General features: G+C 35.8%; 3 protein-coding genes across 3 annotated transcripts; 1 reads left to right on the forward strand and 2 right to left on the reverse strand.

Annotated features, from left to right (window-relative positions):
* The first annotated feature begins 12,124 nt into the window (after positions 1–12,124).
* LOC113287490 lies at positions 12,125–16,678 on the forward strand. Its single transcript, XM_026536265.1, has 6 exons — positions 12,125–12,272; positions 13,194–13,362; positions 13,649–14,573; positions 14,657–14,785; positions 15,269–15,510; positions 16,049–16,678. Exons 2-6 carry the CDS (start codon positions 13,267–13,269, stop codon positions 16,253–16,255), a joined length of 1,599 nt encoding a protein of 532 aa, XP_026392050.1. The 5' UTR covers positions 12,125–12,272; positions 13,194–13,266; the 3' UTR covers positions 16,256–16,678.
* A 123-nt stretch (positions 16,679–16,801) lies between these two features.
* LOC113287491 (protein ESKIMO 1-like) lies at positions 16,802–18,521 on the reverse strand. Its single transcript, XM_026536266.1, has 5 exons — positions 18,212–18,521; positions 17,943–18,117; positions 17,630–17,814; positions 17,361–17,519; positions 16,802–17,194 (listed from the first exon to the last, which is right to left on the reverse strand). Exons 1-5 carry the CDS (start codon positions 18,490–18,492, stop codon positions 16,861–16,863), a joined length of 1,134 nt encoding a protein of 377 aa, XP_026392051.1. The 5' UTR covers positions 18,493–18,521; the 3' UTR covers positions 16,802–16,860.
* A 2,379-nt stretch (positions 18,522–20,900) lies between these two features.
* Positions 20,901–21,709, reverse strand: LOC113287492 (50S ribosomal protein L34, chloroplastic-like). Its single transcript, XM_026536268.1, has 2 exons — positions 21,433–21,709; positions 20,901–21,329 (listed from the first exon to the last, which is right to left on the reverse strand). The coding sequence occupies exons 1-2, from the start codon at positions 21,635–21,637 to the stop codon at positions 21,076–21,078; spliced, it is 459 nt and encodes a 152-aa protein (XP_026392053.1). The 5' UTR covers positions 21,638–21,709; the 3' UTR covers positions 20,901–21,075.
* Positions 21,710–22,218: the final 509 nt, after the last annotated feature.

A 22,218-nucleotide genomic window follows, 5' to 3' on the forward strand; every position in this document is an offset into this window, starting at 1 on the left:
TTCGTTTGGCAATCTGAGAGGACTTACTCCAGTATTTCCAGAGAATCAACTAGACAGTCAGACTCAATCTAGAGTAAAGTATATCAAAGAGATTAATATCTATAACTCTTAATTCAATCCGCAATCAGCAAATAAAAATCTGCGAGCCCGATTGAATATAAGAGGAGTTACTTGAACGGTACTAAAGACCAATGTTCAAGTGTCAATCAATGTAAATCAACAACCAAAGGTTGGATATTTTAATTGATTGATCTTATCGCACAACCTGTGATATTTCAATTATATAACAAAATATAATGCAGAAAAGAAATAACACAGACACCAGAATTTTGTTAACGAGGAAACCGCAAATGCAGAAAAACCCCGGGACTTAGTCCAGATTGAACACCACGCTGTATTAAGCCGCTACAGACTCTAGCCTACTACCAATTAACTTCGGACCGGACTGTAGTTGAACCCTAATCAATCTCACACTGATTCAAGGTACAGTTGCGTTCCTTACGTCTCTAATCCCAGCATGATACTACACACTTGATTCCCTTAGCTGATCTCATCCACAACCAAGAGTTGCTACGACCCAAAGTCGAAGACTTGTAAAGAAATTTGTCTCACACAGAAAAGTGTATAGATTGAATAAATTTGTCTCCCACAGAAATACCCAAGAGTTTATGTTCCGTATTTTGATAAATCAAGGTGAACAGGAACCAATTGATAAACCAGACTTATATTCTCGAAGAACAACCTAGTATTATCAATCAACTCACAATAATCTTAATCGACTAGCGAAACAAGATATTGTGGAATCACAAACGATGAGACGAAGATGTGTATGATTACTTTTATCTTACCTATCGGAGAAATTAATATCAAGTGAATTATTTCAATTGTACTCAATGCGATAGAATCTGGAAAGATCATAACACGCAACTACAAAGAAAATAGTTGGGTCTGGCTTCACAATCCCAATGAAGTCTTTGAAGTCGTTAACCTACAGGGTCTCTATAGAAACCTAAGGTTAAAGGAGAATCGACTTTAGTTTATACAACTAGTAACACACAGGAGGTGTGGGGATTAAGTTTCCCAGTTACTAGAGTTCTCCTTTATATAATTTTCAAATCAGGATTTTCAATCCAAGTTACCTTGGTAACAAAGCATTCAATATTCACTGTTAGATGAAAAACCTGATTCAACCAAGCTAATATTTTTCAACCGTTAGATCGAACTTATCTTGTTACAACAAATGAAATGTACCCTCATTTAGGTTTATGTAACCGTACCTAAACGTATACATCATGTTAGTTCACAAATAGTTAACCGAGGTTAGCCATATGATTACTCTCATATCAACCTTGTTCATCTTAACCATAACTAGTTCAAATGACTCAAATGAAACTAGTTAAAGAGTTGTTCAATTGCTATATTCTCATAAAATTATACAAGAACATAATTGAAGCAAAATCAGTTTGATTCAGTCGAATCAATCATGAACATTATAGCCACGGTTTGCAAAGATTGCATTCCTTATTATATAAATGTTTATGTTCATGTTTAAAACCGATTTTAGAACTTTAACCTTCAAGTATGCAAACGGGTACGCATACTTGAAATACACGGATTAAGATTGAGCTACGCCAGCACGCAAACGGGTAAGCAAACTTCAAATCCCAACAGAAATTCTCGGACATGAACCTGTACGCCAGTACGCAAACGAGTACGCATACTTAGATTCCCGGATTTCTCAAACCAATAGGTACGCAAACGGGCGCGCATACTATGGTTCCCGGAAATGGATTACATATGTGCAAGAGTGCACAACATGACATATCCAATAATGGTTAAGTGTTCTAAACTCTTATTTCAATCATTGAAACTTTCTTAGAGGATGATAATAGTCGTTTTTCACATACTATTAGCATCAAAGCAATTTTCAAGTTATTGAAATAATCATTACGAAACATTCCAAGACAACACCAAATAATCGTATCACACAAACCATGTAAGATGTTACTCGGCAATTTTCACATGATATAAGATGAACTTGGTCGAAGCGAAAGCTTGCCAACACATATTTCGAGAAATATGTAAGCGAGTTAAACTCAGATCGAAATCTCAAATGTGTAGATAGAAAACTATATCGTAATACGACTTATGTCTCAATATAGCAGATAAGTTAGAAATAGACTTTTCAATTGATAGATGAGTTTAAGTCTCCACATACCTTTTACCGATGAAGTTCCACAAGCTCCTATTAGTTGTTCTTCGTCTTCAAATGATGAACGCCTTGAAAACCAAGCTCAACTACACAATCTATGTCATAGTCCGAGACATCAATAAATAGGCTAGAAATCAAGACTTATAGTTTTGATCACTAACATTGACAAACATGTTTGAGATAACAACACATGCGAGTTCGACCGAGCAGTACTCTAACACGAGCAAACAAGGACGCGAGGAAACAGGGAAAAAAGAGAGTATATTTTCATCGTGATGATTGACTAACGGTGATTTATCAATGATAACGTAGGAGCTATAGAGTAGGTAAGTTTATTTATTTAGATATCATTTTCCTAGGAAATTCAGGGAACTTAATTGTTATCGTCCAAAAATGAAAAGTTAAAAATAGAAGTTACAAATAATGAGTAAGCATTATCTTCCATTGGGTTCAAAACCGCATAAACAAGATTGGTAGTTTTTTTTGGTCGTACAAGGGACTAGGTGTCTAACACACAAACGGTGGGGATGAAAGGTTTAAACCTTTTTCACATGACACGTCTGCACATTAGGTGAGAAGACGCACCAAGTCTCCGATAATTAAGGATCAAGAAAGTGGAATATAGATATTTACACAGTTGCGAAAGGCGGTGTTATATATACCTGGCGTGAATCACGGAACAAGTTCCCTAACGGGCTATATAAAGAGTCAGAGAGATAAGATGTGAAATAAGTTTTACAAAAAAAAAAAAAAAAGAGAATATAAGATTTATTCTATATTCTGATAATTCTTCTTATTTTTTTTAACCCCTCTTTGCTGAATACTGATACCTTATTATATAAACCCACTTTGCTTCAAATTCACTTTTGCTCGTTTTTTTTTATGTTCTTTTAGTTATTAGGCTTTGGTTTTCACCTAAGAATGAAACCTGCCTGATGTAATATCTAGCAGCTAATCTTGTTAGCTTTGCCAGTGATTCGATATTTTGGAAGGCATCTATCTCCCAGATTTTCGTATCTCTTTGTGTTTTGTGCTTGTTTAAGTTAATGTGTTAAAATAGTTTTTTTAGTTTCCTGTGGTGAATTCTTTCCATCCTGTTTTGATTTTGAATCTGTATTTTGGATCATGTTGGTTTATGGAAATCTTTTAGCTCTTTCGATGTTTTTTAGTCCTATCGATAGTGTTGGGACCTTTATGTGGATTTGTACGAGGCTTTGAGAAGCTGGTTTGATCTTTACCCTGGATAAGTTTTATGAGTATCTATGAGTGATGATATTTTTTAATGATGTTGTAGTAATAAGTTCGTTGAGACTTGTGAAAGCAAAAGATTTTAGACTTATAAAACTTAAAAATAGAAAACTTATTGCAAAATTGATTTCAAGATATTAAAAGTAACCAAGACACTAGATTCCACTATTACACATGAATGAACGATACCAAATATGTTTCAAAACTCTAACTATCCTTTAAGTCCTTTATTTCTTAATTCACACATAATCAAACATATTCCCAAATATTAATTGTATTCCGTAAGAATAGACTATCAATTAATTAAACAAAGTATAATCTATCAAATTAAAAAGTAATTAAGAAAATTATGTGAACATTTAGAACTCCACAAAAGCGGTGATTGAATGAATTATAAATTGTAAATTAGAGAAAATAAAATTGTTACCAATCATTCATGCATAGATAACTTCATCCATTGCCTTGGTTGCGCGAGAATTAGCTCATCGTCATGGAAACACGCTCAAAATTCATTTTTATTGCTCAAAAGGTGTTTACAGAGATGAAATGGGAGAAACAATGATAAAACAATGATTTTCTTTTCTCTCCCAAAAAATCTCCCCAAATGTGCTCTCTAGCTCTCTATTTATACACACAAATACACATCACTCAAATATATTCTTCCATAACTCCAAAATCTTCTTCTTTTTAATTAAAAATATCTTCAGAATTTTTCCTTCTCTTTATTCTATATATTTCTTTATTAAACCCATATCTTCTTTAATTCGCAGAATAAAATCCAAGATAAAATCTTCTAAGGATATCTTTCTTGTTTAATACAAGATAACTTCCTTTTTCTTCAAAACTTCATGTTTGTAAGGCAAGAAGATATTCTTATCTTAAAGATAATAAATCCTTTACCGTTGAAACCAAATTTCCCGCCAATATTTTCTTTTCAAATCAAGGAAGAAGATGGATACCCCTTAACCAGTAATAGGGTGCGATTAGCAGTTGGTTCCCTGGGGTGCCCCTTATCAGTTAGGTGCCCCTTATCCAAAACTGAGAGTCCGAATAACATGTGTCCTCCGGGTGCCTATACCAACTTTTCGAGCCGAATTTTCCAAAAATGTTTATTTTCCAAAAATACCTACAAACACATAAAACACCATAATAATTAGAAAATCGAGTACCAAAAATACTGAAAATTGAGGACAATTTGGTCACAAAAATGTGTCTATCAATGAGGGATGATTAATTTATAGAACATTTGCGTAGAAGATTTGATGAAACCATTTGGGAAAGGGGTAAGTTTAGATAATTACTTACAGTAAATAATTCTTACCATAGTCCAAGCGACCAAAACTATGTTTTCTGACAACCTTGAAGTTTGGGCACACTCGTGTTTCAGCAACATGAAGAAGAAACAACATCAATAGTTTACCATCTTTGTTTCTTTGCGCTTATAGCTTCCATCTTTAAGAACAAGTGCTTGAACAACAAATGGTTTCACAATAAGCAGCAAACAATCAACTCATCGATTTCACCAGGATAAGGGGATCCAAGAAATTCAAGACAAATAGTTCAAGTTCTTGTTATCACAACATCATGGCAATTATTTCTGTGTGCTTTACAGGCCGGTGGAACACCCACCTCCCTCTTCACATTTTCTTTACACCCTTACTGTTTTTATTCAAGCTTTTGCCTTATTTTTCATAGATTGTAAGTAGTTAAGTGTAATACTATAGGGTAAATATAATCTCATCCTACTTAGCTAGATTAGAGTAGTCGGTTTTAGCTTCGTTAACGTGTTGGTCTGTTTTAGCTAGGATTGTCAATGGATAAATATCCCCCGGATATTAGCCATACCGGTAAGGTTAAGGTTAAGGGTTATCGGATATTCGATAACATCCGGCGGATATAAAAAATCCAATTCGATAAGGTTAAGGTTAACCTATCGGATATCGGATTTTTATCCGTTAATATCCGGTTTTGCGGGACAGAAGAAAAATCTGAAATTTAAAGGACTTTTCAAATGTTTAGTGTAACTGAAAGACAGAAAAACCCACACAAACACTACTCCAGTGTCTCAGTCACATCGCACATGAAAAAAAAACTACAAACACCCAACCAAACAGTCTGCAAACTAAAGTACACAAAAGCAAAAAAGAAAAAACCATGTCTTCTTGTACACAGACTTAACAATAATGCCAAACAACTTGCTAGTGATGGTCTTCCTTGGCTGCCTGGTTGCATGTTGCATCATTGATTCAACTTCAGTCGATGACTTCCATGTCTGCATTCACAAACAATCAATCAGAAAAGAAAAATAAGTAGTCTTAAAAAGGAGAGACATCTTCTACACTGTAACACCAAAAACTGAATTCAAAGCAGTGTATATTCAGGAGAGATGCTGAAGATATACTCCTGATAATATTTGAACTCAATCTAGAATGTTGGATGAATACAAGTCTTTAATAAATCACTGAGTTCAAAAGCATATATCAATATGAATAAGTAGTCTACTATGTTTACAAATTTATAGAACCTAAGTACAGGCTACACAGACATACAGCTCCATACTGGCAGGTGTGAAAAAATGTAGCATTATTGAAAGACAAGAAATCATCTTAGTTGCAATAATAGTGCAGAAACATAAACCATGTTAGTTGTTGCAGAAAATGAAAGATTCAATGGTTGTTCGATCAGCTAATGGTACATGATGCATCACAGAAAATCAAAGGAAAAGAACTAAGCAAAGGAAAATAAGATTTACCTGCATCAAAGAAGCCTGTCAGCCAATCACTTGAGCATAGCAATGCTTGGACTAATTCTGGACTTAATGAAGCTCTGTGTGTTGTTAGAACCCTTCCTCCATCGCTGAACATGGACTCTGATGCTACACTGGTCACCAGAACATCCAACACATCCCTTGCTATCTTTGATAGAATTGGGTACTTAGCGGCACTTAGCTTCCACCAACTCAATATATATGAAAATTGTATTCATCTTGGGGTAACATAGTTGGAAGAATTGGTTCTTCTAAGTACGTCTCTAAATCAGATTTCTGAACATCATATTCATCATTTTCCAACAAAAAAGTAGCATAATGTGGGTTAGTTGTACCTGGGCCTCTTACATCCATGCGAGAGACAGAGTTGCTAAAGAAAGCAGGAGCTGAAGTGTTGTTTTGAGATTCATATGCCTTGAAAATTTTGGTCAAGTCTGTACTGAACTTCTCATACTCAACTGATGCACGTTCATTATCACCAAAAAATTATCTTATATGTGAACCTAACCCATTTTGCCTTATATCTTGGATCTAAAACCACTCCAATGCTCATAATCAAGTTACTTTCACCCCAGTATGCATTAAAATTTTCTCTCATTTTCAACCCCATTTCTCTGACATACTCAAAAGTACTATCTTCCCAACTTCTGATGCTTTGGTTAATTTTATATATCCCATTGTAATAAAGATTCGCAGTTGGATACTTAATCCTTGCAAACTCAGTTGAAATATTATTAAAATCCTCTAAACAATTACAAATTTTTATTCCTTGTTCCCACTGCTGACTTGATGGAAGAATATCGAAGTCAGAATCGAACTCACTAAGTCTTTCAAAACCTTCTCGCAGTTCCATTGCATTCTTAAGCATCGTAAAAGTGGAGTTTCACCTTGTATCCACATCTAAACTAACTTCTCCAGACAATCTACATTGTATCAATGCTGTTTCAAACCTCTCTTTCCTAGCTTGTGAAGACTTTACATACTTAACACAATCTCTAATACCCTCTATAAACCCAGCAACTACTTTCATGCTATACCATACAATCAAATGTAGTATGTGGTTTCTATACCTCATGTGAAACAATTTTCCTTGAAGCAACAAACAATTCTTACCATCTAGCCATAAGATTTCTCATCATAACACCATTAGCTGGAGCATTATCAGCAGTCAAAGCAAAAAATTTCCTATCAATATTCCATTCCATTGTGCAAGTTTTGATAAATTCTGAGAGAACATCTCATGTATGCGGTGATGGCACTACAATGTAAGCTAAGGTTTTGGCAATCAAATTCCACTCATCATCTATAAAATGGCATGTTACACAACAATAACCATCTTTAGTGTGTTTGACAGTCCACATATCAGTTGTGAGACTACATTTGGAAGTCAAATTCTAATTGTACTTGCAATTCATCTTTCATTTCAGCATAACACCTCAACACATCAGCTCTACTTGTGTTCCTACATGGCATTCTCGCAGCAGGGTTCAATGACTTAACAAACTCTCTAAAATAGAAATGCTCAACCATGTTAAGTGGGTAATCATGTTTAGCAATCATTTTAGCAAGGCAGTTCCTAGTAACTATAAGATCATACTTGTAATTGAGTAATTTAACTTGGTTAGTACCTGCTTTTTTAACTACAGTGGTAATCTTCATCTGGCCTGGCTTGTTTTCAGGCTTCTGGGGCATATTTTTAAATGTTGAGCCAAGTGGGTAGTTCCTTGTTCACTACAAGCATGTACCAACTTATGACAATGATGACATTCACCCATAAGGAGAGCCACTTCCTTACCCGGATTTTCTTTATCAGGCTCTACAATGATTTTCCTAGTGAATTCATCCCATGACCGTGACCTTGTTGTGCGCAATTTCTTCAATAAAGCAATAACAAGTAGATGATTTTCATCTGCTACTTCTGCTAATAATATCTTATTACTCGAAGAAGGTGCTGTTGAAGCAATTGTTGAAGCAACACTTTGATCTTCTTGTTCTGGATGTTCGGAAATTGGTTGACTGCAGCTTGAAGTTCCAACTCTATTGGATGCTTTTTCACTTTGAGACATTCTGAGAACAACAACAACCCAGAAATAATCAAAGAAACACATGGCTTTGTCCTGATGCAATATCATAAAATACAATATAAAAAAAAGGACTCATACAATTCAAGGAGCAGATACATGGGACTTTGTGAAGTTATGCACCAACAAAAACATAGAAAAATACTAATAATACATGATAAGCTTTAAGAGACATGAGAATACAACATCTGGCTAAACTTCACATCATTTTTTTAATCAAAATGCTAACAACACTTGGAGATTACAACTTACATTCTTCTTCTTAAACTTCTTTGCTGCTACTGGAGTTTTAACACCTTTCTTGGGAGCCTGCAATAAACATTAACAACAAGAGATTAGCCCAACAATCAAATACTCAAATTGATAAACCCATTTCTCAAATTGTTAAATCCAACAGGACCAACTTTCCCTTGCTTGTATCAAACATAAAACACAAATCTACATAATAAACTTAATAATCATGTTAATTTCATGCTTCACAACAATAATAACAACAATAATCAAACACCAAATCGATTTGTGTAAAAAATGAAAACCTAATTTCGAAATTCTTAATTTCATATATCTCAAACCCTATTTTAGAAACATCATCAATGAGTTGATTTTAACAAAAATAAACAAAGGGTTTAGTCGTTTAGATTACTTACTTGTTTTCTGAATGAAAAAGTAATCTTATCTGAGAATCTCTGACCAAAATTAAAACATCACCATTACAGATCTAACTAACGAGTTTTCTCTTGGTTTCTGGATTCCAATCAAACCCTCCTTTTGATTCAATCGATCTCTCGATCAAACCCTCTCTATGACTCCCTCAGTTTCTTGATCTCTCGATCTCTTTTTGTTAAGAATGAGAAGAAAAAAATGTTGAAGAAACCAAACTACCAAAGATTGAAAGTGAAAACACTGAAAAGCAATGCCAATTCTCGACGACATCTAATACTAGGGGGTGGAAATTACAAGTACACCCCTATCTTATCGGATGTCAGATATTAACCTAACGGAAGGACCCCAATCCGATTCCGATTATGATAAGAGATATTATCCGATAGTTTATCGCATTCCGATATCCGATATGTCGGATTAAATCCTATAGGATGTCGGATTTTCGGAAACGGATCTCGGATTTCGGCTATCCGTTAGCTAGATATTGTTTTTGCGTTATGTTTTGTAATTCTACTTCGGTACTTTCCTTTTGTATCCTTATAGCTACTAATAAAGGTTCGTCCCCTAGGATTCTAGTCACTAATCTTCTGCACGTAAAGTGATTCATATTATTATAAGGTTAGTTCTTCTGTTGCTCAACAGAGTTTCATCTATTGCATTTATTATCTCGTCTACTCAGCGCACTATTTCTATCAGCAAATCAAGACTTATTTCACCACATAACCGCCATCTCCAAGTTGATTAATATTTTCAAATACTGCTACAACAAGGTCTACTAGCTATTTCAAGCTCTCGGATAAAAACTCAAGTTAAAAGTATCACCGTGGATCAAGCAGGAAAACAATGATAAAAATAGGTAAAGTACGGACAACAACATATGGACACAAATGCCACACTAGCTCCTCGGATCGATCGCATTGTGACCCAATACCATCATCAAAGTTTATATGGGCATTGTCGTGTCCACCAAAAGTAAAACTTTTCTTGTGGAAAGCATTCATCGAAGGCTTATGGACCCTCGATAAGCTCAACTGCATCCACCTCATCAATTCCAACACTTCCCCGAACACAATTCTGATACAGAGACTAATGCTCACATTTTGCTCCACTGTCATGATGCTGAAATCTCTAAACATAACGAACCTATTGTAATTGTTGTCTCTGTAGGTATCACCCATCCCCATGTAATAATGCTTTAGTAGTCCAATGAAATATTTATGCTTCTAATAAAATAAAATAAAAACACATATAAAATTATTAATGCTCCTAACTTCAGTCCATTACTTTCGACCACCGGGTTGTTCCTACATGATTTTAAAAGATACAATAAAAATTATAATTGAGTTACTAGTATAGCCATCGTTGTATGTACTATATATTCATATAGAGAATAATATCAGTTTATTGATTTTCGATTATACAAAAAGCCAAAAGACCAGACATGGGTGTATCTAAAAACTAAAGAATTTTTTTAAAAGAGAAATCCAATACATACTATGATTAATCACTTTGAATCCATCAAGACCAGAATCAAGTCTTTTTCCATGTTGTAAAACAAGATAAAACACATGACCATGTTTTTAATATTTTAAGCAACAAGAAAATGAGAAAATTAATTTTTCTTCTCACGGACCTATAATCAAGTCTCCAATTTGTTAGAGGTACTAAAATACAAATAAAATTAAATATGCATATATAAAAAAGAAAAAGATTACAAAAATTATGTTATCATCTATTTTTTGTCCTGGAATACGTGCATATCTCAGGTAATGGCTATAAGGTGAGCCCTTACATGAGCTATCACAAGAGTGACTCTAAAATAAAAGGGAATCCAAATTGAGCAGTGCTATCCCGCACTGTCGTGCGGCGGCGAAGCAACATAAACTAGCGACTTCCTACCATTATATTCGTTTAAATTAAGTACCAGATAAATATTTAATACAAGCAGATCCTTAAGTTATTTTGTTTTAGGATTGTAGGCTCTGTAACAAAACCTCTAACAAGTCGTGTGTTTAATTCCAAGCATATGTAGTTAGTGTTTGAAAGTAGAACGAAAATGCTATTCTGGTATTCTTTTCACTGTTACAAATTGGGATTAACTTATATTTCTTGTTACGGGGCTTCTTTTTCATAACAATAGGTGTAAACTTTGGGATTGATTATGACAAAATATGAGGTACTTTAGACCTAGTGATGGTGAAGAAGAAGACACGTTCTCTTCAAAATAAAATATGTACTGCTTCCATGGTGAAGAATGTATTTCTGTTAATTTTGGTGTTTTCAGTAACAAAACCAGAGTGTTAATAAGAGATTGATGACTTAGTTCTTATCAAATTACGGTTATAGAAAGGATCTTTATGAGTAAAGAAAGATTTTTTAGTGTGGAAGACTGTTTGGGCCTTTTGGACACCCTCACATTCATTTATCTAATAACAATTTGCTATGCATCAAAATTAATCCGTGCTCGTGCTATTTGATTTGATATCATTCCAATAAACAAAACCGCCTCCATTACCTTTATCTACACCTCCAAGGTAGATCCTGGGATGCATTGTATAAAGGTTAGATGAATGAATATATAACTCGTACTATAAATTAACCAAAATACTTGTCAATTAGTTCAATTATGACATAAACTTGCTCTAATATTTCAATGTGGTTTTCTTCACTGTCTTGATCCATACAAACGGTAGAGAAATGATATTAGGGGTATAAAATTAACCTGCTAGCTTATATTGCTTGCCCGCGTGACAGTGCGGGATAGCACCGCTCATCCAAATTTAAGCGGACTGTTATTCGGTACCTCACGTTCCAGCACGGCCCAGTTTCCGAGCAAACAAGTGGTGGTACTCATCCATTCGAGAAGATCCAACGGCTTAGAAAAATAGATGCTGGGTCCAGATAACAGTTTTATACACGAAACGTGTCGATATAAAACATCCATTTGGTGTCAAGTCAAGTTAGGGTCTTCTCTTCTCCTCTTGTTTACTGCAACTCGTGCAGTAAACTCAACGAATAACTGCAGGTAAAAACAACAAAAAACGAGTCCTTTTCCTATTCAACCCCTCCTTTGACATACATTTTGATAGTATTTATTTCTTTTCCTTTTCAGTTTAGTATTTTCTAATCATCTTCTATTTCCTTTTTTTTTTTTTTTTCTTTTTTCTGTTTTTCTTTTCGATCAAAAAAAATCTCTTTATTATTCTGATTCTCTACTTTCCTTCCGTGGGTTAGCTCTTCTTAAACCCAGAAAAGAAATTTGAGTTTACATCATCAGGGTTTTGATTTTCTTGCTTGCTTGGTTAGTAAATTTCTGTTTTGCTTCTCTTTGGGTGTTTGGTATTATTTTATTTATATTTGAGGTTAACTTTGTGCTGATTGTTGAAGTGTTTTTAGGTTATCTTCTTCTTCTTGGTTTTGTCAAGGATTGTTACTGGTTTTGTTTTTATTCTTATTCGTATTTTGAGTTTGGGGTTTGTTGTAAAGTGTGATAAAAGGTGGCAAAAAAAGGAACAAAGGGTTTAGCTTGTTTCTTCACAAACTTGTTAAGTGTTGATTGATCTTCTTCTTAGCTTGTTTTCTGTGAAAAAAAAAGGTTATGGGTATTAATTTATGCTGAAATTTGGCGTACTTAACTAAATGATGAGCTGAACCCAAAATTTCCTTGTTTGTTTGTTTGTTTGTTTGTCTTCAGTTTAATGTTGTGTTGATTTATCTGGTTCATACCCCTTAGAATATTGTATCCTATGGGTTTAAGGAACAAATCATGAGTAGTTTTATTTTGTGACCTAATAACCTTCTTTAGACTTGCTAAGCCAAACAGTAAACCCCAAAACAGGAATCTCGCTCTGCTATCCTAGTGTGGCCACCTAGGTTAAGTTTACCAAATGAATGTACTGTTGGTTACATTTGGTTGATAGGTTGATATCCAATTCTAAAGTGCTTTTGTAGGGCTTTGGCTATTTGGGTCGTTCGTACAAATTTATCTTGGTTTACCATCCCCCGAGTAGCGAAACCACATGGTGAAGCTTATTTAAGTTTGACATGGTTTCCTTGTAGTCTTGGACGAATATAAATTAAACTAGTTGGTTTACTGCTTTTTCTACACACATTATTTGCATGAATATCTTTTTGCAGAATATATGGCTTACAATAGGATTTTTTTCTTCGTATTTATCTCATTTGAGCTCAACAATAATTTATTTATTTTAAACTTATGCAGATTCGGATTGGGGATAATTTCATATCCTTAAGGAAGCGGTATAGATTGAAGTTCTTATCAGTGTGGTTTACATATGCTTAATATGAATTTCAAAGGTATAACCTGGGTAGGTAACATATATGACAAGTTTGAAGCTATATGCTTGGATGCCGAGGATATCATGAGCCAGGTATGTACATATTTAATATGTTTATTACTAATATTACATATCATGGTCGGTAATCGACTTACTAGACAAGGAAAAGCTTTTAATGTCAATGCCATTAGCCTCAGGACATGTCTAATGTTATTAATAGTAAGGTTTTCATACGCTGATTAGAAAGGGTTTCAAAGTTTTCGATTTGAATGATTATTGTGGTTTTTCAACATGATTTCTGGCTTCTCCTATACGAATTTTGATTGATGCCAACACTTATCTAAACATGCTGCTGCTATTTTATTTTTGGGGGAGATAGGACACAGTTAAATACGTCGAAAATCAGGTACATAATGTAGGTGGAAACATCAAAAAGTTTTGTGCAGAATTTGTCAACGATTTGCTCCCTATCGAAGATCCTGTTAAAGAGAAAGATTCTGATAAAGAGGCAACTGCTGAACTAGGGGCCTGTGAAAAGGCGAACTTGAATTCTAAAAATATTCTTAAGAAGGAGAGTGGTCCTCATAATTTTTTGGAAGTAATTGCACCTGTAGTGAAAGATGCAGGCTTAGTTTCATTTCTATCTGGAGTACCTCAAATAAACCACTTGTTTCCTCTAGCTTCCACTAGTCCTGTTAAAGAGGTTGTTTCTGACTTGTCAGTCAAAAAAAGTGTTGTTGCTGATAAGCGTAAGAAGACGAAGGTAAACGTTAAAGATGATCATAAAGAGGAGATTCCGCCTCTTCAAGCATCATCACCTGTTCGAATTCAAGTGCAAGATCAGTTGCGGCCATCATCTCTTGGTTATCCTGGTGACATGTCCACCTTGGGATCATCTCAAGAATGTAATGGTTCTGTGGGAAAGTGTGAGAATTCAAGTGGCGACATGAAAGGAGTTTCTGTGAAGGAATATCCAGAACCAGTTATAACTGATACTTTTGGAGGGATCAATTCTGTGGGGGATCTTTCAAGTAGAGAGACTAATTTCAGCAGACCCTGCAATGAGAATCGTGATCGAGCCTGTGTTACACTGAAAACTATATTATCCCAAAATTCAAATAAGGACATAGTTGACAACTCCCCAGACCATGGAGAAAATATGGATCATATCATGTTAGGTCAAAGTGGTCGTGATGCTAATGTCTCAAAGGCTCAGTTTCTTCCTCCTGTTTTGTTATATGAGAATAAAGCAATGGAGGCTGGATGGACCGCATCCAACAACAGCTTGTTATCTGGACCTAATGGTAACTAACTCTTGTCTTTTTGTTCATTTACTATTTATTTTTTTGTTGGTGTATTTGCTCTTTGCTTACTTCTTTTTTGGCAGTCGTAGACACTTTAACAACTTTCAAGGCACTGATGGAGTCTTCAACAAAGTCTCCTGTAAATGAAGGTGACCACTGCAAAGACGAAGAGCAAGAGGTGTTTTTGACTCCACAACCACAACCACAACTTGGTAAGTGTGGAGAAATGCAAATTTCGAATCTTCACTTTCTTCCGCCTTTTTTTTTTTTTTTTTTTTTTTTTTTTTTTTTTTTTTTTTTTTTCGAGTTTGTGTATTTTTCTTGTTTTCTTTCCATTTCTTGGTCCACGATTCTATTGTGTTTGCCTTTTAACACAATCTGAGACCAGTAAAGTTAGATTTTGCGATTTTCTTCTCCCTTTTACACTTCTCGTCAAATTTCTGATACATCTTGATGTTTCTTTTGGGTTTGGATGCTGGCGGCTCTGTGTGAATTGTGCCTGGAAGCTGGTGAATAGTGATAACTGATAAATAAGTTAAACTAGCTTGGACGGATAATGTTGTTTTAGCTGTAGCGTTTATATCTCGACAGATAATTCAGTTTTTTTTTTTTTTTTTATGTTTACTGTCTGTAGTTTCAAGTTGCGATTTTTAGATTGTGAGTTTATTTAACCAATGAAGTTCCATTTATTATAGGAACATCTGATTATGAGGAAAGTGCAGAATGGGAGAAGGCAAATGATGATGTTGGTAACACTGCAGACCAGGAGGAACATGATGCCTTTAATGATGGTGTAGGACTGGAGGAGGCAAATTATATTATTGGCCTTGACACGAAGACCGTTGAACAATTTGAGAATTTGAAGCTTGAGGATAGTTGTGTAGTTGTGCAGCCTTTCTCTGTTTCTTACAGAGATGGCAAAAACAAATCATACAAAGTATGCTCTCTCTTTCTCCAAAGCTCCCATCTTTCTGCACAGACAAACACAAAACACACACTCACACACTATTACAACAACATACAAAGCTCACATCTTTCTGCACACGCAAACACAAAACACACACTCACACACTATTACAACAGCATAAAAGGGCTTCATATAGAATCAAAACAAAATGAAAACAGGACCTAATTATTGGTTCTGGTTTCGGAAATTATAGGAACGGAACCAGTTCCACGTATTGGATCAGGAACCTTAATATTGCGTCTTGTTCCACTTCGGTTTTTATTATAAAAATGAAATCTGGGAGAATCGAACTGAATTGTTGATGAGGAATTGCAATTGGTTTCTCAGTTGCGGTTCTGCCAGACACCTTTTTTTTTTCCTGACGGAGGAACCAACCAGTAGTTCAAAAATTGAATAAGAACCAACCTGTTAAAAACTTGTTAAAATAAACACACACAGACACACTAAGAGGTCTAGAGAAAAATTGGTTATGTGAGAGAAATTACTAACTATTGTTTTTTTGTGATAGAGAAAAATTCGGGATGCTATTGCTTCGAGAATGGGGTCATCGAAAAAGAAGGAATATGAGCAGCTAGCAATTTGGTGTGCAGACATTGATGCTGAAAGTACCCAACATAGATTTGAAACGTCCAGTTTAGCCACTCCTACTAAAAAGTTGGACTCAAAGATCTCGTCAAGTGATGAGTTCTGTGAATCAGAGTGGGAGATACTTTAAATAGGATTACAAGTTTACGCTGTAAATAACCACGTAATCTACTGTCTATCTGAAAGTGTGATGAAGATGCTGCTGCTCTGCTCTAGTTCAATACTAAGGGATGAGAAGCGTCTCTGCACTCGTATTTATACAAGAATGTTAATATGAGGTAAGTAATATCTAAATACTAAATCAGTCAGAAGTTCCAGTGCTGAATATTGATCTTTCATAAAATAGCAACCTTTTATGTGGTTGTAATTCGATACTTCTATTAATAGCTTCACTGTAAGCTTTATGTGTTTCAAAGTCTCGGATGTTCTGGTTTCAAGTATAACACGTGTAAATATTTAAGTTCTACTTTGAATCTTCATGGTCTGTCCAAACTTTTGAAGACCTGTTACAACTCGAGTTAATTTTACTTACAACATCTATGGCTGTTACAAATAATCTGAGATTCTGAGTGGCTCTGCATTTTCTATTTCCTTCTTCTTTTTTGATGGAGTTCTGGATTGTAAGTAATTGTGTATTTTAGTGCATTTCTGTTATGGCTATGCTCAATTTGACTCGATTCCAAGGTGAAGAAGCAGACAAGGGCAACCAGAAAAACAAAGAGCACAGGTTTCAGGCTATGAAATGTTTCTTGATGCCTCCATTGAGATAGAGGTAAACAATAGGGAGTTCCATGTATCAGGCAAACCGGGAAGGCACCAGTGGTTGCAGTCTGCATACTCCTGTGGTTTTTCTCTCTGCTCTTTTGTCAGCAGTCTTCCTTGCTTGCTTGTGTACACAGTTGGGTGGGCGTCTTTACGATACTGAGACAATTTTGTGATGTTCAAGTACTTCACCGGTGTTCTCATTTCTCCAATTGTTTTCTCCGCAATTTCGATGATGGATCTTGGAAACGAGGATATGTAGGAGTCATCTTTGATGGGCTGTGTTTGATTATAACACCACTGTTCTCTGCATTTTAGACAGACATGATATGGTTCAGACTGATTACTGAGAGAAATTGCATTACCAATTGTCAGTATGGCTGGGTTAAGAAAGGAGAAAAGAGTACTTTACACTGCTCACATCTTAATCTTTCTTCAAAATCATAAGCCTGCTGCGGAATGAGCGTACTTACCTTTTATGTTCAGGAGAGATGCTTCTAAAAATGACGGTTGTTCTGGCAGGATCAACGTTAAGATCTATCCAATAGGCCCATGTCTTCATGGCCATCCCAAAAGCGGTTTCAGCTTCTAGATTCTGCACCACCATCCCTTCCTGCTGGAAAGCATCCCACCTGCATCAGTGTAGAAGTCATAATTTTATGTTTGAGCTCGAGTTGCTTGAAAACCTAATGCTCTATATGCATTTGAATGTCCCAAAAGAGTCCTATAGAAAAGAATTTACGCTTGGAGCTTCCGGCGGTGTGTCCACCAATGTCCAGTGTTGAAAACCATAACGTCAGCCCCTAGCCACTGAACTGATGTTGCTGAAAGTGTGTCTAGGTTTAGAAGCTTGACATTGTTTGGCCTTGTGTTATCCAGTTCAACTAAGAATGGACTCCAATAGAACTCAACTGAGCAGTTATAGTCCTGTCCCAACAAACAACCACAAAAATGCATCTAGTACAGTATTGGACTAACAAAAAAAAACTTATGCAACCAATGAACGGCGAACTAGATACATTACATATCATGTAACAATTGAAAAACAATTTTACCTTGGCCTTGAAAATCATATGGCGACCGTTCCTAATATCAATTGAGGCCTTTGCGGAAGGTATAGAGGAATAAAGAAGACAAGAGAGAGATTCCCATTGGTTTCTATTGAGCGAGTCTCCAACGATTACCATTCTTTTTCCTCTCAATTTCTCCAGGATCTCCTTCCCACTCCAGCTGAGACACAAACACACATGTATATTCGCTAATTAGTTAAACCCTGTAGCTATTTTATTTGTTATCTGTTGATCAAATTTTTCTTTGAACTTACCTTGGAATCTTACAGCCATTGGCTTCCCACCTCCAATTCTCATAATCAGAGTCTGGTCGTCCATTCTTCTGGCAACTGACTTGATCACTAAGGAATGGACATTGAGAAGCGTTGTATCGTGGACTAGTGTTTGGATCATAAACCCATCTACCGTCATAGATGTTACATTCTGTTTTCAATTCTTTGAGTGGTAACCACTGGTCATCGTCATCTGTACCATTGTAGGCTGCAACAAACACTGAGCCTGATACATTTTGATGTTCACTGCCATTGTAGTGCATACTTGTAGTTGTATTAACAAAATCCTCGAAAATCGTTAATGTTTTTGTTGCTGTTCCAGTTACTGTTCTTATGCTTTGAAAAGAAGACTGACTCGGGATGATGTTGTATTGATATTTGATACATAACACGAGAATGAGACAACCTGATAAGCTTAAAAATGTGCATAATCTCCATTTCTGGTTTATGATACTAGCATTAGTTTCCATGACTTATTTTCTTCTGATCTTATTGTTTTTTTTTTTGGTATGAGAAGTTGGTTGGCTCTGTTTTTGAGCTTTCAAAACAACCCTTGTAAGATATTTTCTCTCAAAAAGAGAGTTGGCAAAAAATTTCAACAAAGAATTGATGATTTGAAATGCATTATTTCTCACAGCAAAACAGAAGCACCTTTTATATGAAGAGGAACAACTTGGCCCCGGGAAAAAGCAGGTTTTGTAAGAAGGAAGTCATAGAATCAAAACTTGTGTTTGAAGACTTAGGTAGTGTGTGGGCTAAAAATGGGAACTGTATTCTTCTCATTATTATGCAGTATAGGAATGAATTAGGTCCAAGTGTAGGTTTATTATTAATTATTGCATGAGTCGTTATAGAAGAACCTAAACTGTACTTTCCGTTTCCATTTTACTGGTAAGTGGTAAGTTAATTGTGGTTAAAAAAGGAGAGCTAGTTATGAGATCGTATTTGACTAGTGAATTGTCTGAACTGATCATGTGTGATCACCATCATTGTGTGTGCAAAAATGATTCAGCCACCTACTTTGTCCTTAAGGGACTTTACTCTTAATATCCCTCCCCTCTACATTTTCTATCCTGCTGCCGATTCCAAATCAAAAGAACAGGTCAAAAAGTCAATTGAGTTATCTACCTATCCAACCCAGTGGTTAATCCTGGTGGTGTTTTGAGTTTGTATCCGACAGAAAACACTGATGATAGAAAAATAGAGTTTTTGTAGCCGTGACACCATTTTTTTTCTCTTACCTTTACACCGACTCTCCAAGTAGAGATGAAAACTCTTGCGGGCTTTTTGGAAGGTCAAGGATTGAAGGGTAAGCATGACATTGTCAGTCGCTCATTAAAAGGGCACAGGTTTGCTTTTTGCCTATCTAACTTTACATGGGTGGAAATGTTAGCGGTAGAAGTAGATTTCCAGAGTAATTTTCAAGCACAAATGTCTCCAAGGTTAGGCTCATTAGTTGTCCTTTGTACAACTTCTTGATCATTTACCTGATCCTTGTTTATCGCTAGGAACAGGAGGACGAACACACGATTCAAGAGGACATCTTCGGAGAAAACCTGTGACCGATGACTCTCTAGCACAATAAAGCTGATCCTTAATAAGCCTTCTCTGGTTGATTCATATTTAGTTGTCCCACTTTAAAATAATAAGTACCAATAAATTGGAGAACAACCCAAGAGGTTCAGAAGAAACTAACCAAAATCAGAAGCGGTCATAGAACTTTTTCCTGGGAATGAATGATAAATGATAATGGTCCAGGGGGGAAGAAAAAAAAAAGATTATCATAAACAAACTTTAGAACAAATATTTTTTGTTTCTTCAATTTCTTCATTCTTGATTTTAGCACGTCAAAACAGTTTAAACCTGTACTTATAATTCCTCCCTAACTAACCAGTTAGAAAATGCATGAGCTATTACTGTACCATACAATCAACTGGTTTCTTGTGCAGGCCAAGTGAGTGAAAAGACTCCAGAAGTAGCAGAACTATAGATAAGCATGCAAGCCTGACTCTTGGCTTGAGATGATTTATTTTAGCGTTCCACAGGAAAGGTGCAATTTGGATAAAACAGAAAAGGCCTACATGATATGGAAGACTGATATTCCAAACCATATATCATTCCATTAAGGTTGCTAACTGATCGACCAAAGAAATTACTAACTACATCTGTAAGTCCTAGCATACATGCATCTGTTCTATTACCTTAAAACGTCAATGTTAGTCTGACAGTCATTTTTGCCTGTTCTCCATTTTACAATCTGTTAAGCTGTTATGAATGAAATAAATGGATGAAGGGATATAAGAAGAACACAAAGCTCAATTTGAATCTCTTTTTAGCAGTGCATCCAATTTTCTCAAATGTCAAAATTATGGCTCTAAATATGAGGAGAACAATCAGGATGTGCAGAAAATACCCATAATTGACAACAATGTAACTCATGCTGTTTCATTGTGGGATTGCACTAGTTGAACGTACACAATCCATGACCATAGTATAGATATCCTATCAATATACAGCTTTAGCATCAAGTCCTCAACAAAGGGCTTTACTGTTTTAAGTAGTAATACAAAAGATCATTCCTAGACAGTAGAATTGTGAAATCAAACAGAACAAAATAATAACTGGTTAAGCATTGCCAGAAAAGAACTAACAGCATTTCACAACACTAACGAAAGGGAAAAAAAGAACTAGAAATGACGCAATCAATAACGCAAATGTTGGAAACAAGATTCATTTGTTACACAAAAGGTTGAATTCTAAGAAGTTTACATGAACTGAGCCGCAAAAAGACACAAGTGATAGCCAAATTACAAGTTGAAACAGATTCATACTACTACAAAAGAAAATTACCTTTTCCCAGTATTAGGATTGGTCTTTGTACAAAGGATATGCCGTCCTTTAGCACGTCTACGCTTCAAAATTGCCCTTCCCCCAGTGGTTCTCATTCGCAAGCGGAATCCATGGGTACGAGCAAGTGATTTCCGAGACCTACTCCTCTTAGTAAGACATAGAGCTGCCTTTCCTGCCCTTACCACAAGACCACGACTTCTATCCCTTATTAACCCCTTGTTCATATCCAAATTCACCCCAAGAGATATACCTGGAATTAGAATAACACAATGTGAAAACCCTATCCAAACCCAAATTGCAAAATTTAAAAAGTCCCATGATTCTAAAATTAACCCAAACCGGGTAGATTTTACCTGAGAATGAAGAGGAAGAAAAGAGAGATGTTGGAGAAGAAACAAATGAACAATGGAGAAGCCCTGAGTGAGTGTAGGGTTTAGTGACATTAATAGATGAAGTTGTTCTTCTTCTTCCTCCTGCAAGAAATGTGAGTGAAGCTGAAGGAACTTGAAACCTAGTTGTAGTACTTGCGCTCGAGAGTGATACCAATGATATCGCCATGTCTGCTTTCTCTCGCACTCTATCTACTCAAATTCAATAGAGCTCTTGTTCTCTTTCTCTGTTTTGTTTATCCTTATTGTTATCCTACTCCATCAGAAAAGAACAGATGCACGGATGGGAGACGCGTGTTAGTATATGGTCGTAGATGGGTCAAGTAGTTATGCTTTAAGATGAGCACGACCGTAGACTATCTTTTCTGCCTCTTATTTGTCTGGATTTGACTTACACTATGTTTGTTTACTCCTGACTCATCTGAATCGTCTGGATCTGAGTCATCTGGATCTGAGTGAAATCACCTGACTCATCTGGATATGACTCAATATGTTTGTTTTGAGTCAGATCTGACTCATCTGACTCAAAAAACGTGAGTCAGTGGTTTGGTTCCGTGAGTCAGGGATATTTTGTTACCTGATTCAAATGGGTCCGAGTCAGGGGTTATGTCTGAGTCATAGGTCGAGTCAGATCTGACTCAAAATGCAAAACAAACGGTCTGACTGCTGACTCGGCCCGAATCAGATGTTGACTCAGATCCAGACGCCGAGTCAGCTGCAAACAAACAAGATGTTAGACTGAGCTGACTT

The sequence above is a fragment of the Papaver somniferum genome, chromosome 6 (assembly GCF_003573695.1).
Source record: "Papaver somniferum cultivar HN1 chromosome 6, ASM357369v1, whole genome shotgun sequence".
NCBI classification, from domain to species: Eukaryota; Viridiplantae; Streptophyta; class Magnoliopsida; order Ranunculales; family Papaveraceae; genus Papaver; species Papaver somniferum.